At 35.3% G+C, this 20,979-nt stretch overlaps 1 protein-coding gene across 2 annotated transcripts in view; it reads left to right on the top strand.

Moving 5' to 3' along the window:
• Positions 1-567: 567 nt before the first annotated feature.
• Glra2 (glycine receptor alpha 2) overlaps positions 568-20,979 on the top strand; it is a 116,808-nt gene continuing 96,396 nt past the window's right edge. For both annotated transcript variants that reach the window (XM_048336124.1, XM_048336125.1), the window contains exons 1-2: positions 568-635; positions 3,219-3,352. In XM_048336124.1, coding sequence (XP_048192081.1) covers positions 568-635; positions 3,219-3,352 — 202 coding nt within the window. The remainder of the gene's footprint in view (positions 636-3,218; positions 3,353-20,979) is intronic.

The raw sequence follows: 20,979 nt of genomic DNA, 5'->3' as shown, positions 1-20,979 counted from the left end.
TGTCCGAGTGCTGAAATTTATAGGCTGGGTAAGATCACGTCTCCGTCTCTTTCTGTAGCCCTCATTCCAGCACAGGATCTCAGCAATTTTTTCCCTCTTCCCCTCAAACACTCCAGCGCTCAGAGTCTTTTTCTCTCCCTCATTTACAACTTCTTTCAAAAAGAGAACATTTTGGGGGAAGAAAGGGCTTTGCTATATGAAACAAAAGCCACAGCAACCCGACTTCCAGCATGGTATTGTCACCAGCCCCCTTTGCATGGTGATGCGATTAAGGTAGCAGCATTTTTATTATCCAGGAAAAGCTGCTGGGGGATTCATCAGTTCTGAGGCTTTGTCTTTCCTGGGCTAACTGATGGTCCTGAGCCTCGGTTTGACCTGACCATGATGCCCAGGACTGGCACTTTTTGTTTTTTCTCAGCAAACTACACAACCCCAAATCTCTTTTTGATTTTCAAGGAAACTAGATTCCTGCCAGATTTTGAATCTGGACAATAAATAGATACTTTGTTCGAGCTTCTTTCTGGAATCATTTCGGGATATTTTCCACAAGCATCAACAGAAACAGGAATGAACCGGCAGCTAGTGAACATTTTGACAGCCTTGTTTGCATTTTTCTTAGAGACAAACCACTTCAGGTAGGTGAAACGACTTTGCATGCTGATATTTTCCACATGAAAACTGTTGCGAACGAAATAGTGTCATGCAATTATCTTTTTGGGGTTTTCTTGGTGCTCTGGATCATGCTATCTTAATTTTAGAGAAGAGAGTTGGATTTCTTTTGTTCATTAAAAAAGATTAATTACGGTGGGAGGGTGGTAAATGATCACAAAAGCAAGTTTTATGTTGTATAGCTAGACTCTATGCATTTCCACACACCTTTTCACAGTCAATGCGATACAAAGGTAGTCTGATGAGTTGCATGCTCTTTATATATTTCTATGTAAGGTTGATCGTTGTTCTTTCAAATTCTTCTGGAAGTGATTTAAAGGGAACATTGGGTGTAATGTTTTTCATATGGAGTTGATTTGATTAATTTCCATAGAGCACGCTCATTTTATATACAATAGAAAAGAACCCTGATTCTTAGCCAAGTTGGGACTTCTATTATATTTCTTCAACTGAAAGAAGCATGCTATGATGATTATGGTTCATGGGTTTTCTTAAAGCATTAAAATCTTTTTACTACTCTAGTCACTTTGGAAATTGATTGCTTACCAATACTTAATTAAAATGACATCTATGTATTGATGCATGTATGAGAAATAGGGAGTGCATAATTAAAATAAGTGAGAAATCATTATTTGCTTATTTGCATGTTCACATAGTTATCTATTTGTCAAATCAATTGATGCCTTAAAATATCAATTTTATTATCAGTAACTGAAATAACCATCTAATGGCAGGCAGAGCGTCTAAGACAGGAAGGAGATAGGAGATGCTCTTATAACAAAGTATAGGGTTCTTCATTTGATTTTATCAAATTTTATGGCATTTTTTCACAGAATCAAGAAAAATGGAACACATAGAAATAATGCTATGGATACTGGGGAAATCCTACTATGTTTCTTTCAGATTCACATGTCCTACTATGATTAAAAGAGACTATAGGCTGGGTTTCTTTAGAATCATCATCACTATCATCATCATCATCATCATCATCATCATCATCATCATCATCACCATCATCACTCCCACTACCACACTACCATCATAATCGAATAATACTTGATTCATAAGATGAATCTGCATATGGGAATGTGAGTATTTCTTGATAACTATATCAATGTAAACGCTTATATCATTCTGGCACTTGTATTTCAAGCCTTTTCTTTGAAAATCTGACAATAATGTGGCATTATCTTAGTGTCAGAATTAACAAGTGTTAAACTGTTGAAAACAATGCTCATAAAATTATACTTTAGTGATACTCAGTCAACCACTATGTCTGTGAAAGAATTAATTTTCCTATAAACCCAATATGATCTTCTCATAAGCTCTTTATTACTTGAACACAGATATGAAAATATGGCAAATCAACTTTTTGTGTTTTGATAATACAGAAAGAGCAGTGATTTTGAAGTTTATTTTCATTAATACTTTATTGGAGGATCAACAATTTGAATACTCACAAACAAATAATAACTGATAACAAACAATAAAAACAATAGATATGCTCATTATTGACCTATTTTAAAATTATGTTAAAATTCTAAGTAAAAGTTCTCTTTTAGACACCACATTGAAAATACTAATAGCTGATAACTGGAATAGAATCTGGCAGGTGAGAAAATATGTATATGTATGTGAGAAATAATTGATTGCACTGCCCACTTTGTTACTCCATCTTTTTATATATTTCTTACATAGAAATATATAAAGTGATAGAAGACTTACATTTAAAGATGCAGTCCTACAATATTCTTAAAGTATAGGAACATAGTTTTATATCATTACATCAGTTTCAAAACTTGTCACCTCCACATCTCTAATAATTCTGTAAATAAATAGCTTCAATTTTTATATATAAATAAAATCTTCAACATATATATGTAATTTCATTTCAAACATCTTAGGGTTAAAGTTTGGAAACTTGAGAGTCATGACTCAGGATTTATACTTCTTTTAAAGTTAGCTTTACATACAAGTTCAACAGTTGATCAGTGTTCCTATTTTTCTTCCATTTAAATGTATATTTTTATTTTCTTCCTGTAGTTGTACAAAAGAGTTGCCATTCAACAGAGCAGTTTATGAATCCAGTGCCTCTTGATCAGTTGCCCCTTTTTAACATTCTCACCCACCTCTATCACCCTACCCCTTCCCTCACTTTTCTTAAATTTTAGGTTATGTATTGAAATTTTGCCATTTAACAAAGTAATGTATGTACACAGTGCATTTTGATCTGTGTCATCCCTTCCAAATGTTTACTCCCCTTTGACACACCCCTCCCCTTATTTTTCTGAGTTCTCTGGCATGTACAATGCATTCTTGCCTGTATTCTACTTCCTTCCCTACTACATTCTTGTGCCCCTTTCTCCTCCCCACTTCAAGTATATATTTTATTGGGCTCTGATTAATCTTTCTAAGTAATTGTACAATTTGTGTCCTCTATAGAAAAGTAGCAAGTATATTTCTCAAAATGTTATTTAAATAGTCTTTAAGTATTAGTTCTCAGCGGATGAAAATAGAACTATTGCTAAAAGAGTTAATGATCTCTTTAGGGAGGCTTTCTGCAAAGACCATGACTCCAGGTCTGGAAAACAACCTTCACAGACCCTATCTCCTTCAGATTTTTTGGATAAATTAATGGGAAGGACATCAGGATATGATGCACGAATCAGGCCAAACTTTAAAGGTAGGTTTTACTTAAAACTTATGCTAAGCCCTTGAGAAACATTCTAAGTGAACAGTTCAGTGTGCAAATAATTTTGGTCTGCTTATTGTAAAATGGAAGTGACAAGTAGAGCTCATCTTATTTTAGCATTTTTTTCAGTTGGCCACTGATTGAAGCATCTTAAATTACTTGTTGCTTTCCATGTTTCAGAATTTCACTTGTTGGTGCTCTGTTTCACAAATCATACTAGTGGCAAAGATTAACACCATCCCTATCTCGTCTTCAGTGGAACTATGACTGAAAGTGAATACAAGAGCAAATGATAGTCTTGACTATCATGAATCTCCATAAGAATGCATGCCAGACTTAATGACTATACCAAAATATTTGGTTTGTATTTTGAGGGTGTCCCTCAAAATCAAGCCTAAAGGTCAATATAAAATATGCCTTTTAAGCACATTTCCAGGATGTTTTAAGTTTTAGACTTTCCAAAAAGAGGCTGAAATTTCATATCTCAGAATTTTTAAATTCCCACTTGTTTACACTTTCTGTCTACTGATTTCAAATTGTTTATGTGGAGATAAAGAAGATTATAGAATTATAGAGTGCACATGCCAAAGATGGTGGATATTTTCATTGTTCAATGAAAAGCAAATGGAAGAGGTTTTTATTTTTTCTAGTTTGACGTCACAGAAGTAGAAGTTTTTCTTTTATCCATTTGGTTTACTTCAATTTTGATTTAGCAAAAAATGGTATAAGAGGAAAATTATTAATTAAATTGAATTCTTGTGATGCTTTCATTTTAAATGACAGTTGTTTTTATAATTTAATTTATCATTACAAGGTGTTTATAATATTTTATAACAAGAGAGGCTTATAATTTAGATATTATGTAGTGATTTATGCATTGTTTTGGTTTTGTTTATTTACAACTTGACTGCATTTCCTTGAGTTTTGATTTTTATATCTGGAAAATATAAGCATTATAACTAAGTTCTAAATTCATTCATTCTTTAACACCTCTGAATATACCCAGATATGGGAACATTTCATAAATAAAATATGTCAAAAATTGGAAAAATAAGAATTCTTATTTTAAAATATTTCCAAAAGAGATTAAGAAGCATAGAGCTCAATTTTTCTGGAAAAAAAAAACCCTTCAACATTGTTCTTTCCCACAGTTCTGAGGTCACTGCTTTGGAAGTCGATATTTGTAATAAAAAGGTGTTGAGAACAAGCCAAGATTCAGCTCTCAATGGGATTGCTAATTTAATGCCTGCACTATATGCAATATGTGAACTTCTGAGTACTTTGGAAAGTTGAAAGATGAAACAGGTGTGTGTGTGTGTGTGTGTGTGTGTGTGTGTGTACCTATCAATAATTTTAGAGGTGAGAGATGTTGTGTAAATGCTTTTAGTATTAGAAATAAAGACCCTCAGGAAGTTTGATAAAACACCACAGGATTCCATGAAATCCAGAGATAATTTTCTATTAAGCTATTCATGGAAAAAGGCCATAGAGACGGTCTAGAGATGGAAAAATATTCAGGTTAATGAGTATCTCTAATATTGCTCATTGTTCATTAATGTCAAGATACCATTACAAAATGTAAAAGGTTATAAAACAAATACCAATGTTGATGTTGCTACTGTAAGTGACGTAGAAATGAGGCATCATTTTTAGTGTGTTTTTTTCCTGATTTTTCGGGGGATGCCTCTCTTTACAAAGGATATTTGCTATGATCTTAAGAGAACAAATGAATAGAGCAGCAAGGTTTAGCCAAAGCATGATCCCATTTGTGTGATTTACTTGCTATGTCGTGCCTAAAGTACAATAACTTCAAGAAATGGGGTAATTACTGAAAATTCTATGATTTATTAACTTCACTGACTTTTTACCTCTTTAACTCTGCACCACAGTGAATACCACTATTCTTTTAATAAATTTTATTTATATAGGCTATATCAGATCATTTTTTGACATTTCCAAAAGTTCCCTCTATTTGGGGGGAGATTGGTTTTTCCAATGTAAAAGATCTTCCATTATTTCTGAGTGAATAAATTCCCTTCATTGGTTTTTCCACAGAACGCTACATATGTAACATGGCCCTTTTCCATACTTATATTTTCTCAATCCACCCTACACTGTATTTGAGACAGAACAAAGATGCCTGTTTTACACACACTATTGTAGACCTACCAAAAATTTTAGGGGTGAGATCAAATAAAATATTTCATCTTTTTCTCCAGAATGAGGAAGAGACAAGAAAGAGAAGAAAATGTAGATCATTTATGAAGATTGTTGTTTCCAATTAATTGTAATAGAAGTTGAGGTGGGAAATTTGGCAGTAGTCACAGAGGCAAATAGAAGTGATCTTAGCCTAGCCAAAGAGAGAAAACAGTTAGAAACAATAGAGACCTAGAAACACCATATTTATTTGGCAATATATCAATGAGTTATGTTATTTAGCAGGTAGAAATGAAAAGTGTTTAGGAAATAAAATTGCGTTTAGGATAGTGATAGTCTTCCTATAAGTATTCCAAGCAAATAAGCCACAATAATAATAAACATCATCATAATGTTGACAATGACAATATCAGAAATTAACAAGAACAAAAGCAAAAGGCAAATGTGGGCTTTTGAAGTTTAAAAAAACCAGGCTATTCTGGCAGCCTTATTAAAAATTAACAAATTTTTCCGTTTTCCTTGTTGCCATGCATCAGCAAGAGAAAAAATGAATGCATAAGCATACTTTTTCTTATTGGAAATAAATTTCTCTGCATACTTTCAAGTCAGTAAAATGTTGCATGTCTTGCCCGTGTCCCTGATGGAGTCTGAAAGATGTCATAATGAGCATACATACAAGAAAGAAGATGGATGTAAGCTAGAAAAGGAAACCAGAAATGATTCAGACTTAGGCTCTGTAATTGAGAGACATTCTTAGAAACTATAAGAAAAAATAGCTTTTCTGATGTGCTGAAGCACAAGTGTATAAACAAAGTCATGAGTCACAGTTGCCAACTGAATTCTATCTATAAGATCCATAGAGACCTGGATCACATTTTGTCAAAATACCAATTTTTAAAATCCTCTACACAGACAACAATCAAGCCATGTCCATTTCCAATTACCTGGTCAAAACACCATGGAAAATGTTGATCTTATATTACCAGAGGTGCTTCTTTCCCTATTTGCTGTTTTGTCTACTTTTAGTTGATTTACCATGGTGTTATTCCACCATCCTATCAGATTTTCTTTTGTCAGTGTTATTATATCATGAAAATGTCATTTTCAACATTATATTTTTAATGAAATGCTCAAAGCTGGGTAAAATGCATTAGCTCTATTTCTCTTTTCGAAACAAAGCCTCTATTTATTTTAATGAAATTTTCTTTGAAATGAAATTAACAGCGTTATATCACAAATTTCATCCCAATGTGAATAAGTACATTTCACTACAGCATTTCATGGGGAAAAGGATCAAAAGTAGATAATACCAGGAGATAATAATTCATTCCACTTCTTTTTGTATACCAGGAAAACTACTTTTTTCATGTCTAAAAACTAACTTTGAAAATCTGACATGTGACATTAAAAAGTACATTTTGTATGAAATATGGTTTCCAGTAGTTTGAATTAGCAGCTCAAGAGATCTTTCATACCTAAGTACAACTAGATTGATCTATTTCCATGAAAACAGAGCTCTTCAGGCTTTGTCCCTTGAAAATTTTGTAGCTCAGTAGAGTCCAAGTTCAAGTGTGAATGGCAACTTCTATAAGGTGTGCTTGCACATATATTCCCAGTAAAACAGATATTTCTTTCCCTTAGTGATAATTCAGCCCCAACATGATCATTTCCTTGATCACTCCATTGCATGTGGACACTAGATATTATTATGGATCCTGAGAAATAGGGCAAGGTGCTTATGAGAATGAAAAGAATTAAATTTAAATGCACAAAGTAGCGGAAGTATCCAAAAGAGTAAATCCTTGGTTACACTGAAACTTTGATTTTATTAGGAGCTTCAAAAGACAATGGATGCAACTATAAATCAACTTGGTAGAGATTATGGAATTATCTGGTTTATAAATTGCATAATTACCTTGTTCACAGAAAAAATAATTACTCTGCTTTAATTCTGTCTCCTAATCAACAGGCTTGAGGTAAATTGCCCCTTAACTGCTGAGAGGAAAAGAACTCCAGTGGAACAATGCCAATGTTTAAACACACTAGAGTCATTGTTAGGAAATATAAAGGAAAATTGATTTTCAGATATCTATAAATGTCAAGCATGAGTCAGACTTAAGGACACAAATACAGAATATGATTTTTGTGATACTACCTTTTAATTATGCTCCATTTTGACTGGCTTAGAACTAAACCCATTTGCAAGATAGTTGGCACTGGTTAGGAAAACATTGTTTTTTATGCAAAATACATTGTACATAGTTACTAGTGGTGATTCTTCAATAAAGAAACTGAAGGACAACTAAGAGAAAAGAAAGAAGAGAATAAAATTACATGGCTGAGCTAGATTCTGATGGCTCTTGCCTGTAATCCTAGATACTCAGGAGCCTGAGACCTGAGGAATGTTTTGGTTTTTTTAATTTTGCCATATGAGTGTTGCAAGGAATATGCCAAATTGAAGGATTTAGGATTTAATATGAAAACAAATTTGTGACCAAGAAGATGTATCTCTCAAGCCATGTTTTCACAAACCACTTCAAATATTTTTGCTACAGGGAAATGATAAATATTGGAAAAGATGTGCTTATTTTAATTTGAGCCTTACATAATATAATTGTATATTGAAATATCGTGTGGTACTTAATATATATGCATATGTAAATATACATATATATATTTATACATATACATATATTAATATATTAACATATATTTATATATAACATATATTAATATATGTATATATATTTATATATGTTACATCAATTAAAAATGGTGAAAGCATATCCTGGGCCCTACTCCTCTCCAGCTCTACCTTTTCAAAATATCTGGATACCTGGGTAAAAAGATCTTGGAATTTTTAACAGATTCATTCATTTCTTCAGTGTATATAAACTATAGGTTTAAAATGAGAAAATTTTCCCCTGTATTTGAAGGATGATACCTTCTCTATAGTATTTTTCTTAAAAAATTTAGGTCCATAGTCTCTCGCCAAATAATGGTGGAAATCTCACAAGAAAATAGACTCTGGTTTTAACTGTAGTTTTGAAAGTTGTGATTCAAACATGCCACTTAACCATTCTGTGATTTACTATTGTCAATTTCAAATAAAGGAATTGCATGTTTCTATAGATATGTTCCAACTTTGCTCTTGTCTGTTCTAACAGTCTAAATTAATATCATTGGGAATACTCTTGTGTCAATTATTAATTTAACCACAGAAGAGCTTAGGTACATCCAGTCTTCCTAGAGAATTGGTGTCTCTTCTGAGAAATTACTGATTCTTTCCAAAATTTTTGCTCTTACCCATATCTTATTTCAAATTCTAATATTAAAAAGATGGTCAGTCTTCTGTAAGAAGGCCCTGGGAACTTAAGAGGATATTCTTAAATAAATCAACCATGTACAGTTTTTGTGTTGCTTTGATTTGATTGTTGCAAATTTATGTACAAATGAAGCTACTGGAAAAGAAGCTACCATGTTTTTAAGATCAGCATCTAGTCAAAGTTGCATCTCAAAACACTAGACCTATGAAATATTCTCCCATATGAGATTTCAAATGTAAAGTAAGTATGGACAATTCTGTGAAACCACATCTGAGAGAAATAGTATTTATTGCTATGTTAAGGAGCTTTGAAAAACTTGCAGTGAAAATGCACAGAAATGTTTGGGTCTTCCCAATACTCATTTGACCATAGCCTGGGCATGTTAGTATTCTTGGAAATAATTTGGAAAATTTGGTCTTGGGAAAATCCATAAATCTAAAATGTTACCATCAAAAGAAATGATGTGATAGAAACCCAAAATTCAAATAAAATATAATGATCTTTTGGGAAGATAGTGTCGATAAGAGTAAAAAAGCTTTTATATTCAGTAAATGAAACTTTCATTTCAATTCATGATCAACACCAGCATTTTAATGCCACAAGAGAATTTTTTGAGTAGTTAGAATATCATTGACAGCTATTTATCTCCTGCTTTATTTAGTTATATAAATAAATAGGAGTATCAAAAAACAAATACTAAAGAAAAGAGATATTAATCAACATACAAAATATTTTATCTAATAACGTATCTAGAAATGTACATAATAAAATTTATAAATATAATGTACAATATTCACAATTGATTTCTTGTGTTCTGGTTTTTAAAATTTTTCTATTTTAGTTTACTTTTCTGTTTTAGTCTTTAAGATTTACAAAAATGGAGTGTCAAATACGTATTTCAACACATGAACTTTATTCTTGAACTTGAGACATTTTCTCTGTATAAAATGAAGTTTCATATTGGCATGAAAAATTTTAGATTTCCATGTTCTCTTTTAGGCAGCTTTTAAAGATGAATACGTTTTGTAGTTGTACAACTTTCACAACAGTGTGTTGAGGGTTTTTTTTCCCATAGCTTCCTTGAAATAAAAATGTAAATGTATGCTAAATATTCCATTTACAAGTGAAATTAATCAATATTTATCTTACCTTATGAAGTGAGCATTAGTTTCCTCACTAGTATCAAAGTATATTCAATGTTTAGTTATGATCATGCTTCATATATTTAGATATATACATCCCACTGACACTGTTAATAATTGTGTTTGATACAGATGGAGACAAAATAAATGTCTTTGAAATAATAACCAAACATCTTATTTAATATATATCACAAATATATATTCTTAAATATATATAGTTTTTACTTCTTTCTTACTAGTATAGCTCATGCTTTCTTTCAGAATGTCACAATTTCTTGTTCCAGGTTGTTAGAAACACACAGAGACTGAAAAAGGGAGTGGTAGAGAAATAGTGACGTTTGTAATCAACAGCTCTGGGTCAACATCATTTGTTTAAGTAGAGTACATGAACACACATTGGTGATAGACTAGCTCTATATAAAACTCCTCTTTCATATAAAACATTGCTTCCAGTTGTCCATAGTGATGGCCTTACCATTGCTAGTTTTCTAATATACTCGTCACAGATAATACAATACTAATTGAGTGTTTCTGGTATTTGAGGGTTGGCAGTTGCAGATATACCAGACCTAGAAGAGAAACTGAGTGAAAACTAATTGTAAAGAAGTTATTTGGCATATATATTATTCACTTAAGTCTGTTGTCAGATTTTTTTTTGGCTAGCCTGGGTGCCTGATTCAGAAACAGATGTTTCAACATTTCCAGGGGACATTAGATACTGGGAGAAAGCAGAAAGGTGTTTTTTCTAGTTCCTTAGCTATAAATGTCATGGAATATGAGCAAAGGGTATAATATTTTCATTTGTAACCATACTGTGGCTTGAACTCAGGACCTTGCTTTCTCACATGGCTTTTTTTCCCCTCTCAAAGCTGTCACTCTACCACTTGAGCCCTATCTCCACTCTTAGTTATTTTGTGCTTAAAGATAAGAATTGCACAGACTTTTTCCCAGGCTGTCTTTGTACCACAAACCTGAATTTAACCCCATGAGTAGCTACAATTACAGGCATGGACCACCAGCAAGGATAGAACTTTTGTCTAGAATTATGAGGCTTTTTTTCTTTCCAAAGTATTCAGTGTCTTTCTAAAAATCTCAAAATTGAAGACATCATCCCTGTTTGAAAGCAAATGTTCAGTGCTGTGCCCTGTGAATAGAAAAGCTGGCAGCAAAGATTTTGTCTTTACTCAGAGGGTCTTTAATAGCTAAATGTCACACTACCTGCTCTCTCTAAAACTTGAGACCAGAGATTTTCTTGAGCTCTCCCAAAATAGGAAGAATTATCCACAGTCTGGGATATGTGTTCCTTTTATTTTCCCCAACACCTACATTTCTTCACTTCACATTTGTTTATCATTCACATATGCCTCATTTATACATACACTTCATACAAATATTCTGAGAAATATTCTCACTTTAAACCCAGCAGGTGGCTTCTTGTTCCATAGTTCTATTGAATGCCAACCAAATTTATAACATTCAAGGACTTCAGCAAAATGCATGCATTTGACACTTGGGGCAAATATCTTGAAACCCATGGAATAAAAATTTCCTCTACAAGAGAATACATTTATCTCCAAGAGAAAATTTTACTTTTCTACTTGTCAACTAGACTTTGTGAGTAGGATAATTACACACATATTTTATTTCATACCTACTTTTGAAAATGGATTTGTAAAGGGCTTCTGGGTAAAAAAAATGTTCCACAGTGCCCTCCCTTCTTTGAATTCATTTAGGAGATGCCAATATATAGCTAAAAGCACTGTAACATGGGAGAAGGAATCTTTATGGAGCTCAGGGGAGGTAGCTTGACAGGCTGCATCTCCCATGATTAAATTACTCCTTCACGGTGGGGCCTTCTTCATTCAAAAAAAATGACATAAGAATTTGGAACCAAGTGATAACAATATGCATCATAATAAACAAGGCATCCACAAAATCTCAAGTGAGCAGGTGCTCCTCAGGTTCTGACTTTTCATATAAATGCCAAAATAAATTACCTACTCCAGTGATAAAATAACGCACTTGACTCAAAGTATCCATTGGTGATATCATGCAATATGCCTTGTAAATTGCAGAATGATGTGCCAGGTGCAAAGATGGCAAAGAAACAAAGAGTGGATAATTCGATCCTGAAGGAAACTAACATCAAAAATAAACTCATATGTGTATGCATGTATATATGGGTATGTACGTGCATACACATACACACAGATATGCATACACACACACATATATATACATATATGTGTGTGTGTGTGTGTGTGTGTGTGTACATAGATAGATAGATACCCCCTAGTGCAGCTGCTGCAGGGTGCCTGATTGTCTATATATTTATCTGAATGCAGAGAAAACAAAAAATGGAACCATAACCTAAGAGAGGGCAGAGCTCAACACCTACTATTTTTGGTGTTCTAGGTCTCTCAGGACTCTCAAAACTCTGGGACTTCTCATCAGTTTCAGATAAACTCCAAATTTCTGCATATGGTTTACAAGGGTCTTCATGGCTAAGTTGTTGACTACACATATCTGATATTGAGCTTCCTAAAAGCAGAACCTGTCTGCAAATGTTTTATTAAGGATAAGCAAGCAGGGAAGACATATAACAAGGTGAAAAAATCAGACAAGGAAGAGGGAAAGCCAAGCAAGGATGTAATGTGAGGCAAAGTTCAACAGGGCAGAGGGTCTCCAGGATCCCTCAGGGGAAGTCTAGAGTACTGGCAACATGCAGAGTAGTCTTGCCTGGAAATGTAAGCTGGATTACCACTTTCTGTTCACTTTCAGTGATTAGTGAAGGACTGCTCTCAGTCTGTGCATAGGTGCGTAGGGGAGTGTCTCAAGTACTCCCATCTCTGTGCATATGGACCAAGTGATCTCCAGTAGCCACAAGAATTTTTTTTTTTGGCCAGTCCTGGGCCTTAAACTCAGGGCCTGAGCACCGTCCTTGGCTTCTTTTTGCTCAAGGCTAGCACTCTGCCACTTGAGCCACAGCGCCACTTCTAACCACTTTCTGTATATGTGGTGCTGGGGAATTGAACCCAGGGCTTCATGTATACGAGGCAAGCTCTCTTGCCACTAGGCCATATTCCCAGCCCCAGGAATCTTCTTTTAATTTTTGGTCAGTTGTAGGGCTTAAACTCAGGGCCTGGGTGCTGTCCCTGAGCTCTTTTACTCAAGGCTAGCACTCTACCACTTTGAGGCACAGCTCTACTTCTGGTTGGTGGGTGGTTAACTGAAGATAAGAGTCTCATGGACTTTTCTTCCCGAGCTGGCTTTGAATCACAATCCTTAGCCTCCTGAGTAGCTAGGAATAGAGCTAGGATTATGAGCCACAAGTGCAAGGCCAGAAAAGTTCTTTTTGAAAGACCACAAGTGATAGCTACTGGAAAGAAAGGCTACTGAGAGGAATGTAAACATATGGTAAGCAGGATATAAGGAACCTGGATAGAATATTCATGTTGTTCATTTCAATGTTTTCAGCCCATCTCTCTTGCTCTCCCAATACTATGCTCCAGTCTTAGTGCTAAATTCCTCAAGCCTTTTTCTTATGGTGTTTGGCACTGGAATTGCTCTTTACCATGCCAGCTTTTAAACCAGCCTACTCTGTATGTGTCTTTCACATTTCAGCTTCAGTATAATCCTCTTAGGAAAATCTTTAAACCCTCCATCTGAATTCTGAGCATGTGATTGCCTTCTTCATTGTCTCATTCCTACCTAAACTAGTTCAAAGTTACTGGGATTGGGATTATCTCATTTTTCATGATACCTCCAATACTTCCACAGCCAACAAATATTTATCAGATAGACAGACAGGCAGATGATACATATATTTCTATATGATAATGTGTAGATTGATGTATAGACAGGCAGATAGATAGATTATAAATACCAGTACTAAATTCCATAATCTTTATTAGTAAAAATTAAAGTATGAGTGATGGAACTAAAATAGTAAATTATTATCTGCCAAGGTTTATTTTTTTAAAAAAATTCTTATGTGTTATCTCATTTTCTTCCTTACCACATTTTCCTGCATAGAAAACAGTAAGAATTTTGTTTATCATTCATATTATTTAGGGGACAGAAATGTTATTTTGCTGTCAAACAGGACTTAGACAAACACTACCTTTCCAGATACATAAAGCTTACAAAGGAGAAGAGTGTAGGTCATTAAAGAACAATGACAAGGTCATTTATTCTTACTCTGTAATAGTTTATTGGATATATTTTTTTAACATCCATTCACTTTTCTGTTGTGAGTTGAATGTAATTTATATTTTAAGCACTAGGATCTTGTGTACTTCCTGTTTATGTAGGAGCTTAATAAAGTGGATTGTTTCATATACAGACATAATTAAACCTTAATTATGCATACACATAGGGGAGGTACCAAAGAAAGTATGGTTCAACAGAGAATTGTTAACTTTCCAACTTTTACCACTACTTCAGGTCTAATCCCATTTATGAAAATACTTTATTTTCCATGCCCAATACTGAATAGTGATGGATGGTAGAATATACTAGCCTAACTGGCCAAAGCTAACTCTCCTCCATATCTATAGGGCTTAGTAAATAAAACCACAGGCACTCGAATAACCCTCATTGTTAGTATGTGATATACTAAGAATGGCTAGGCAGGTCAGGTCTGATTGTGAAGGTGATATCAGGCTCACATCATGGTTATAGCTTTAACTTTCATCGAACTATTGAGCCTTTGTTTGTCTCTCTGAAATTCTCCCTTTGTAGAATACAGAAGGATATTAAAAGTTCAGTATAAGACAGACAGTAAACAATGGATGGAGTAGGGTTCTCAAAGAGACAGGAAAGACTGATCTCATAAAGTAGCTGGAAAGATTATCTCTTGCACTGGAGAAATACCATTGTCTTACTCCTCAATAACTTTTGAAATGGAGGAGGAGGTAGTTGAAGTAAGATCTCATCCAATGGCCTCTACCTTTTTGATGAAGTCGTATTCTTGTCATGTGCCACAGAGATGCTACTTCTACCGGCATAGATTGCTCCTAGCTACATTCACTAAGAAGGTAGCAAAGAACACTAAGATCTTAATGGGTTTTCATGATCATCTTTAGTCATACAAAGGAGGTGCCATTCAACAAAGCATTTTATGAATATAATGCTCGTGATCAGTGTGTGTCACCCCTTTTGACATTTTCACTCCCCTTCAATCAATCCCTTCCCGTATTTTTCTTAATTTTGTAGTATATACAATGGATTCTGGACTGCATTCTCTCTCCTTTCCCTTCTTCATTTGTCTATCTCTTTCCCCTTGGCCTCATCCTCTTTTGGTAGGTACCCATTTCCTAGTGCTTATTTTGTTGAACTTTGTCTTTCTAAGGAATTACACTACTTGAGATGTTTTGGTACTTGTTAGCTCTGTGACAGGGCAGAACACCAAGACTTGTGGATAGGATTAAAAGAATAAAACATCATAAACAGTATTTTTACACAAACTTACTGTTCAATGGGCATATTCAGTAGGAGACAATTTGTGGGTTTTATATATTTTAAATGTAAGACATCATCCACATATTTCATGAATTTCCCATTGTAGGGTCCCAGAAATAATTAAAACAATGTGATTAGTTTATATTAATTGAGTTCCTGTGGGTCAAGTATTGTTCTAAGGACTTCCAATATTAATTTATTTACTTTTCCTAATAACCTTATAGAGAAGTACATACAAATTACAACTATCTTTATTTTACAAAGAAGTAAAATAGAGGGCTTATGCATTTGCTCATGGACCTACCATTAGTAAGGGTGAAGAGCTGGCTTTTGATCTCAGTCACTTGCATAATCTCAGTCACCTTCATTACCATTAATGAGTGATATGAGAAAGGCCTTTAAGATTTGTATTGCTGTACATTAAACTCACAAGTTACTCTTATTCTGATTAATTACATAGTCATTCTAGGGCTTTGTGTGCCTAGAGGCCTGTGTGGGCCTTCAGAATGATTTGCTTCAGGATCTTTTTATTATTCAGCTCCCTCAGATTTGAGCACATTATTTGCTGAATATTTACAGGAACAAACAAAGCATATCTTCTCTAATAACACATCTTTCTGCTTGTGGTGTACTGGAACTAACTTGAGCATAGGAAAGAGGGGCTGATGGCAGGAAAATTAGTGTTTGAGGAGAGGAGAAGGGTTACAGAGACTTGTTTCTCCATAAGTTACACATTCTACAATTTTTATATGTGACAAATGAAGTATGTGATTTTGATACCCTATTTCAGTACAGATTTGTGATGTACTGAAACATATTCTAAAAAATCCTGGCTACCATACCATTCCACCTGTCATTTTATGCAGTCTTTAGTAAGTACACTTTCTAGTAGAATTTACTGTGTGGTTTACGGGAATATTTTCATTTAATAATCTCAATCATTTAGACAGAATGAGAGTAAACTAATCCTGAGATCTGAATTCCATATTTGTATTATCTTTATTATTACTTTATAACATATCTCGAGTCCAAACTTGCTTGGGAAGTAGGAATGTGTAGGTTCTGAGGGTTGCTTGCTGGGATACTATTCTTTCTTTTTTCTTTGCCAGTCCTGGGGCTTGAACTGAGGGCCTGGGCACTGTCCCTGGCTTCTTTTTGCTCAAGGCTAGCACTCTACCACATGAGCCACAGTGCCACTTCTGGCGTTTTTTATATATGTGGTGCTGAGGAATTGAACCCAGGGCTTCATATATAGGAGGCAAGCACTCTACCACTAAGCCATATTCCCAGCCCCATGGGATACCATTCTTTCAAAACTAACAAGTCTCCATTGTTTCAGAACCAAAATTGTTGTATAACATTTATTTGTTCTTAAGACCACTTGATACTTTACACTTACATACAAAGTTATATGAACATTGTTGGAATTGATGACAAAATATTTGATGGAGATACTTATGATGAACTTATAAGGACTTTAGGAACTTCTAGAGCCAGTAACAGGTAAGTTCTATGCTCCTTAGCAATGTAACACATTCCTGAGGAAATGAAATAATAGATATGCAGTCTGACCTTAACAGCACAAACCAATTCTTTTATGTGTAATCATGCAACCTCACATGGAATTATGTTATGCAGATTAGTAGTTCTGGGTTAAGGGAGTTGACAATGGCTGAAGCATAAGGAAAAGATGAAAAATAAGTGAAGATTTAGAGTATGGATAGGATTTACAAAAAGTGTTCTTCCTATACCAGGAAACATATTAAATGTGATTCGTGCATATTCTCATTTGTTCCCTCCAAATCTGACAAGGACTGTAGTTACCAATTCCCATTTTCCTGATCCATAAACTAGTATTCCAGATCTTTAATAGCTGGCACAGCTGTGGAAGACAGAGCAGTTGAGCAAATCCAGGCAGTCTGATGTTGAGACCCTGTACTCAACAACTGTACTGTTCTTTATTGTGGCCTATGAAAGCTACTATTGTCTGTGTTTACAATTGCATGGCACATATGATGAGACAAATGTTCAGAGAGGTGTGTATCAGTTTAGACTAATCTCCAAAGAGAAGACACTCCTGGGAAGATTCTTGCCTTTTGACTTGGCAAACTTTCTATCTCCATTACCTGAGGTTTGTGGAATTAGGCCATTTCTCTCAAAAGGACTTTCTTTTCTACAATGTGGCTTTATTGTATTTGGTACAACATGAAAAAAAAAACACAGAATCTTTTTAAGGCCTCCAGAATCTGGTCTCTATGGTGAAAGAATCATAGGTACAGACTCCATTCATTCTGTTTGGCAAACCATCCAAACTCCCATGCATTTACATTTTAATGTTCTAGAGTCAAAAGTGATGTCAAAAGTACATTATCATGATTCCACAAGGAGTCATGGTGTCTAGAAGGATAATGAAGTCCTTCACTTCAAGGATGAACTCGACTATGGCTAGTGAGAGGCGATATGGCTTCTTCATTCTTAGAGGGGCAGCTCTATTCAGCTTAGCACTAGAAATCCTATCACATAGCCAGCTGCCATTTGCTCACGTTTGTAATCCTAGTGCCTCAGAAGGCTGAGATCTCATGATGCTATTCAAAACAAGCTCTTGTAGGAAAGCCCATGAGACACTTATCTACTATTTACAAGAAAACCAAAAATGGTGTTGTGTCTCAAAGTGGTAGAGCACTAGCCTTGAGTGAAATAGCTCAGGGATAGTACCTAGGACGCGAGTTCAAGCCACATGACTACAAAAACAATCCTATTACACTGAGATGGAGGTAGAATATATTTATATCACTGTAAAATAAAATCATATGTTCCTCCTTCTCTATATGCTAAAGAAGTACATTAATCCCTTGCAAGAGTTATGGGCTGGGGGCTGGGGATATAGCCTAGTGGCAAGAGTGCCTGCCTCGGATACACGAGGCCCTAGGTTCAATTCCCCAGCACCACATATACAGAAAACGGCCAGAAGCGGCGCTGCGGCTCAAGTGGCAGAGTGCTAGCCTTGAGCGGGAAGAAGCCAGGGACAGTGCTCAGGCCCTGAGTCCAAGGCCCAGGACTGGCCAAAAAAAAAAAAAGAGTTATGGGCTGGGTGCTGGTGGCTCATGCCTGTAATCCTAGCTATTCAGGAGTCTGAGATCTGAGGATTGTGGTTTGAAGCCAGCCCAGGTAGAAAAGTCCCTGTGAGACACTCACCTACAATTAATCACTCAAAAACTGAGAGTGGCACTGTGGCTCAAAGTGGTAGAGCACTAGCCTTAAGCAAGAAAGCTCAGGGACAGCGCTCAAGCCCTGAGTTCAAGCCCCATGACTGACAAAAAGGAGCTATATCAGGTATATCTACTCCTTTCCATTCTTCTTGCACTATTGATTACTGCCCCTACTATATTCTCTTAAAACATTACCTTACTATCACATTATATTGTGCTTAGTCTAACATCTTTGTTAAATGCAGAAGTTGAGTATATTTTTGTACATCTTTTCACAACCTTACAAAGCGCTAGTGTCAATACTTCAACCATAACCCTAATCCTGAACTACATTAGTGCACAAACTGACTTCCAAAAGGCAGTAGTTACATTCTACGTAAGGACTTTCGCTGACCCAAGGCATTTTGTCCCTAGTTGTGGCAGACCGGAAGTAAAGGTGAATTAATGATTTCTGTGTACACCCATCTGATGACAAATGGGAAATTCTGTAAATTACCCAAGCTCCTTCAACCCTCTTAGGCAGAAGTTGAAGAGTGTGCTGGTACTGGCTTCGGTTGCTCATGTGATAAACACATTAACTCCCCTCTTCTTACTTGACTTACCTGTCTCCTTTACCCCCTTCAATTCTCAATTCCCCCACTTCCCATCCAGCATTTTGTTCACATTCCTCATAAACTGTTTTTACCTGATCCCTGACTTGTAAGAAATCCTAAGAAATCAAACTAAGTAAACAACTGATATTAAAAAGAGCGTAATAGTTTGCCTTTTCAGTATACTAGATCACAAAGATGCCTGGTGTAACATGAAATAAGGTATGGATGCTGGGATCTATCAGTCTAATGAGAGCACTTGTAAACAAAACAAGCACCATGATTCCAGGGTTTCCCTGTGAAGCAGGGAAGCAGCTGTCCTAGTTGTTGGTAGGGAAGAGTACATGTCAGGAAATCTGCCTTTTATTTATAGATCTCTTGCTGACACAGAAAACCTGTTTCCTAACAGTACAGTAATGACCTTCTCACCCTTAGAGAAATGGTGCAGAATGCCTAAGGGGAAAAGTCTCCATTTGTAGAAGATACAGAGACACAGAAAGGGAAATGAGAGCTTTCAATGCTGTTCAATGGCAGACTTGGTCCTTTAAGATCTCTTTTAATAGATAAATACAAAGTGCTGGATTACCAAACACTGCAATGCTCATGAGCAGGATTTGGGGTTCCAAAGGCCAGTAATCTCTTTAAAAACAACCTTTATGTTTAAAAAATAGTTTCCTGAAATAAGGTAAAGTCATAACTCATAGACATATAAAATTGATAATGTATTAAATATTTCTCTAATTCATTAGTCAATGAGGGAACATAGGAAACTCCAAAGATCAGACACAAATTAAGAATATTGAAATGGAGCTGAGCACCAATAGATCATGCCTGTAATCCTGGCTACACAAGAGGTTGAGATTTGAGGATTACCGTTCAAAGACAGCCCAGGTAAGATAGTCTGTGAGGCTCTTATCTCCAGTTAACCACCAGAAAACCAGAAGTGGTGCTGTGGCTCAAAGTGGTAGAACTCTAGCCTTAAGCACAAAAGTTCAGTGTCAGTGTCCAGGCTTGAGTTCAAGCCCCAGGACTTGCACACAAATAAAGTAATTAAAGAATATTGAAATGGGTGTAAAAGTGGTAGCAAAATTTTTCTCTATTTTCTCAGAGTGGGGAAAGGAAGTCATTTTGAACCTCTACTGTGAAGAATTTATGTGTTTATTTAAAAGATACATTTTACATTGATATTGATTGTACAACTTACACAGTTTTAAAATAATTTCCATAGAAACAGTAAGAAAAAACTGAAGGATGCCATACGGATAATGTAGACTTCCCACTGAACTTATATACTCTTCCCAACACTCATGATTATTACATTTAATCATGTAATACTTCTCCAATAAGGAGAGAGAAGACTTATTCTGAAGTCACCACTCTAAAAAAATCCAGGTCTTTCCCTTATCATTGTGAACAGGGATGAGAGTAAAAAAGTACAAGTGACTGTAAAATAAAAGGCAAATCTCAAGGTTTAGAAAGATGGTCCTTCCTTGATAGGAGAAGAAGATGATAAGAGACAGCTAGCGTTTCACACATATCATACCCTTCATTTTTCTACTTGAGCCTGAATGTTAGGTGAAGATATTTCATCTTTTATGAATGAAGAGAGTAGAGCTTGCAGTAAGTAGATAGTGTACACAGCCACAAAATCAATGCATAAGGAGAGCAGTGATACACATCAAGTCCTTCCGGCCCTGATACTTCCACTTTCTTTACTACTGACGTTTTCTT

The sequence above is a fragment of the Perognathus longimembris genome, chromosome 28 (genome assembly GCF_023159225.1).
Source record: "Perognathus longimembris pacificus isolate PPM17 chromosome 28, ASM2315922v1, whole genome shotgun sequence".
NCBI lineage: Eukaryota > Metazoa > Chordata > Mammalia > Rodentia > Heteromyidae > Perognathus > Perognathus longimembris.
This window is presented reverse-complemented; position numbering and strand designations above follow the sequence as displayed.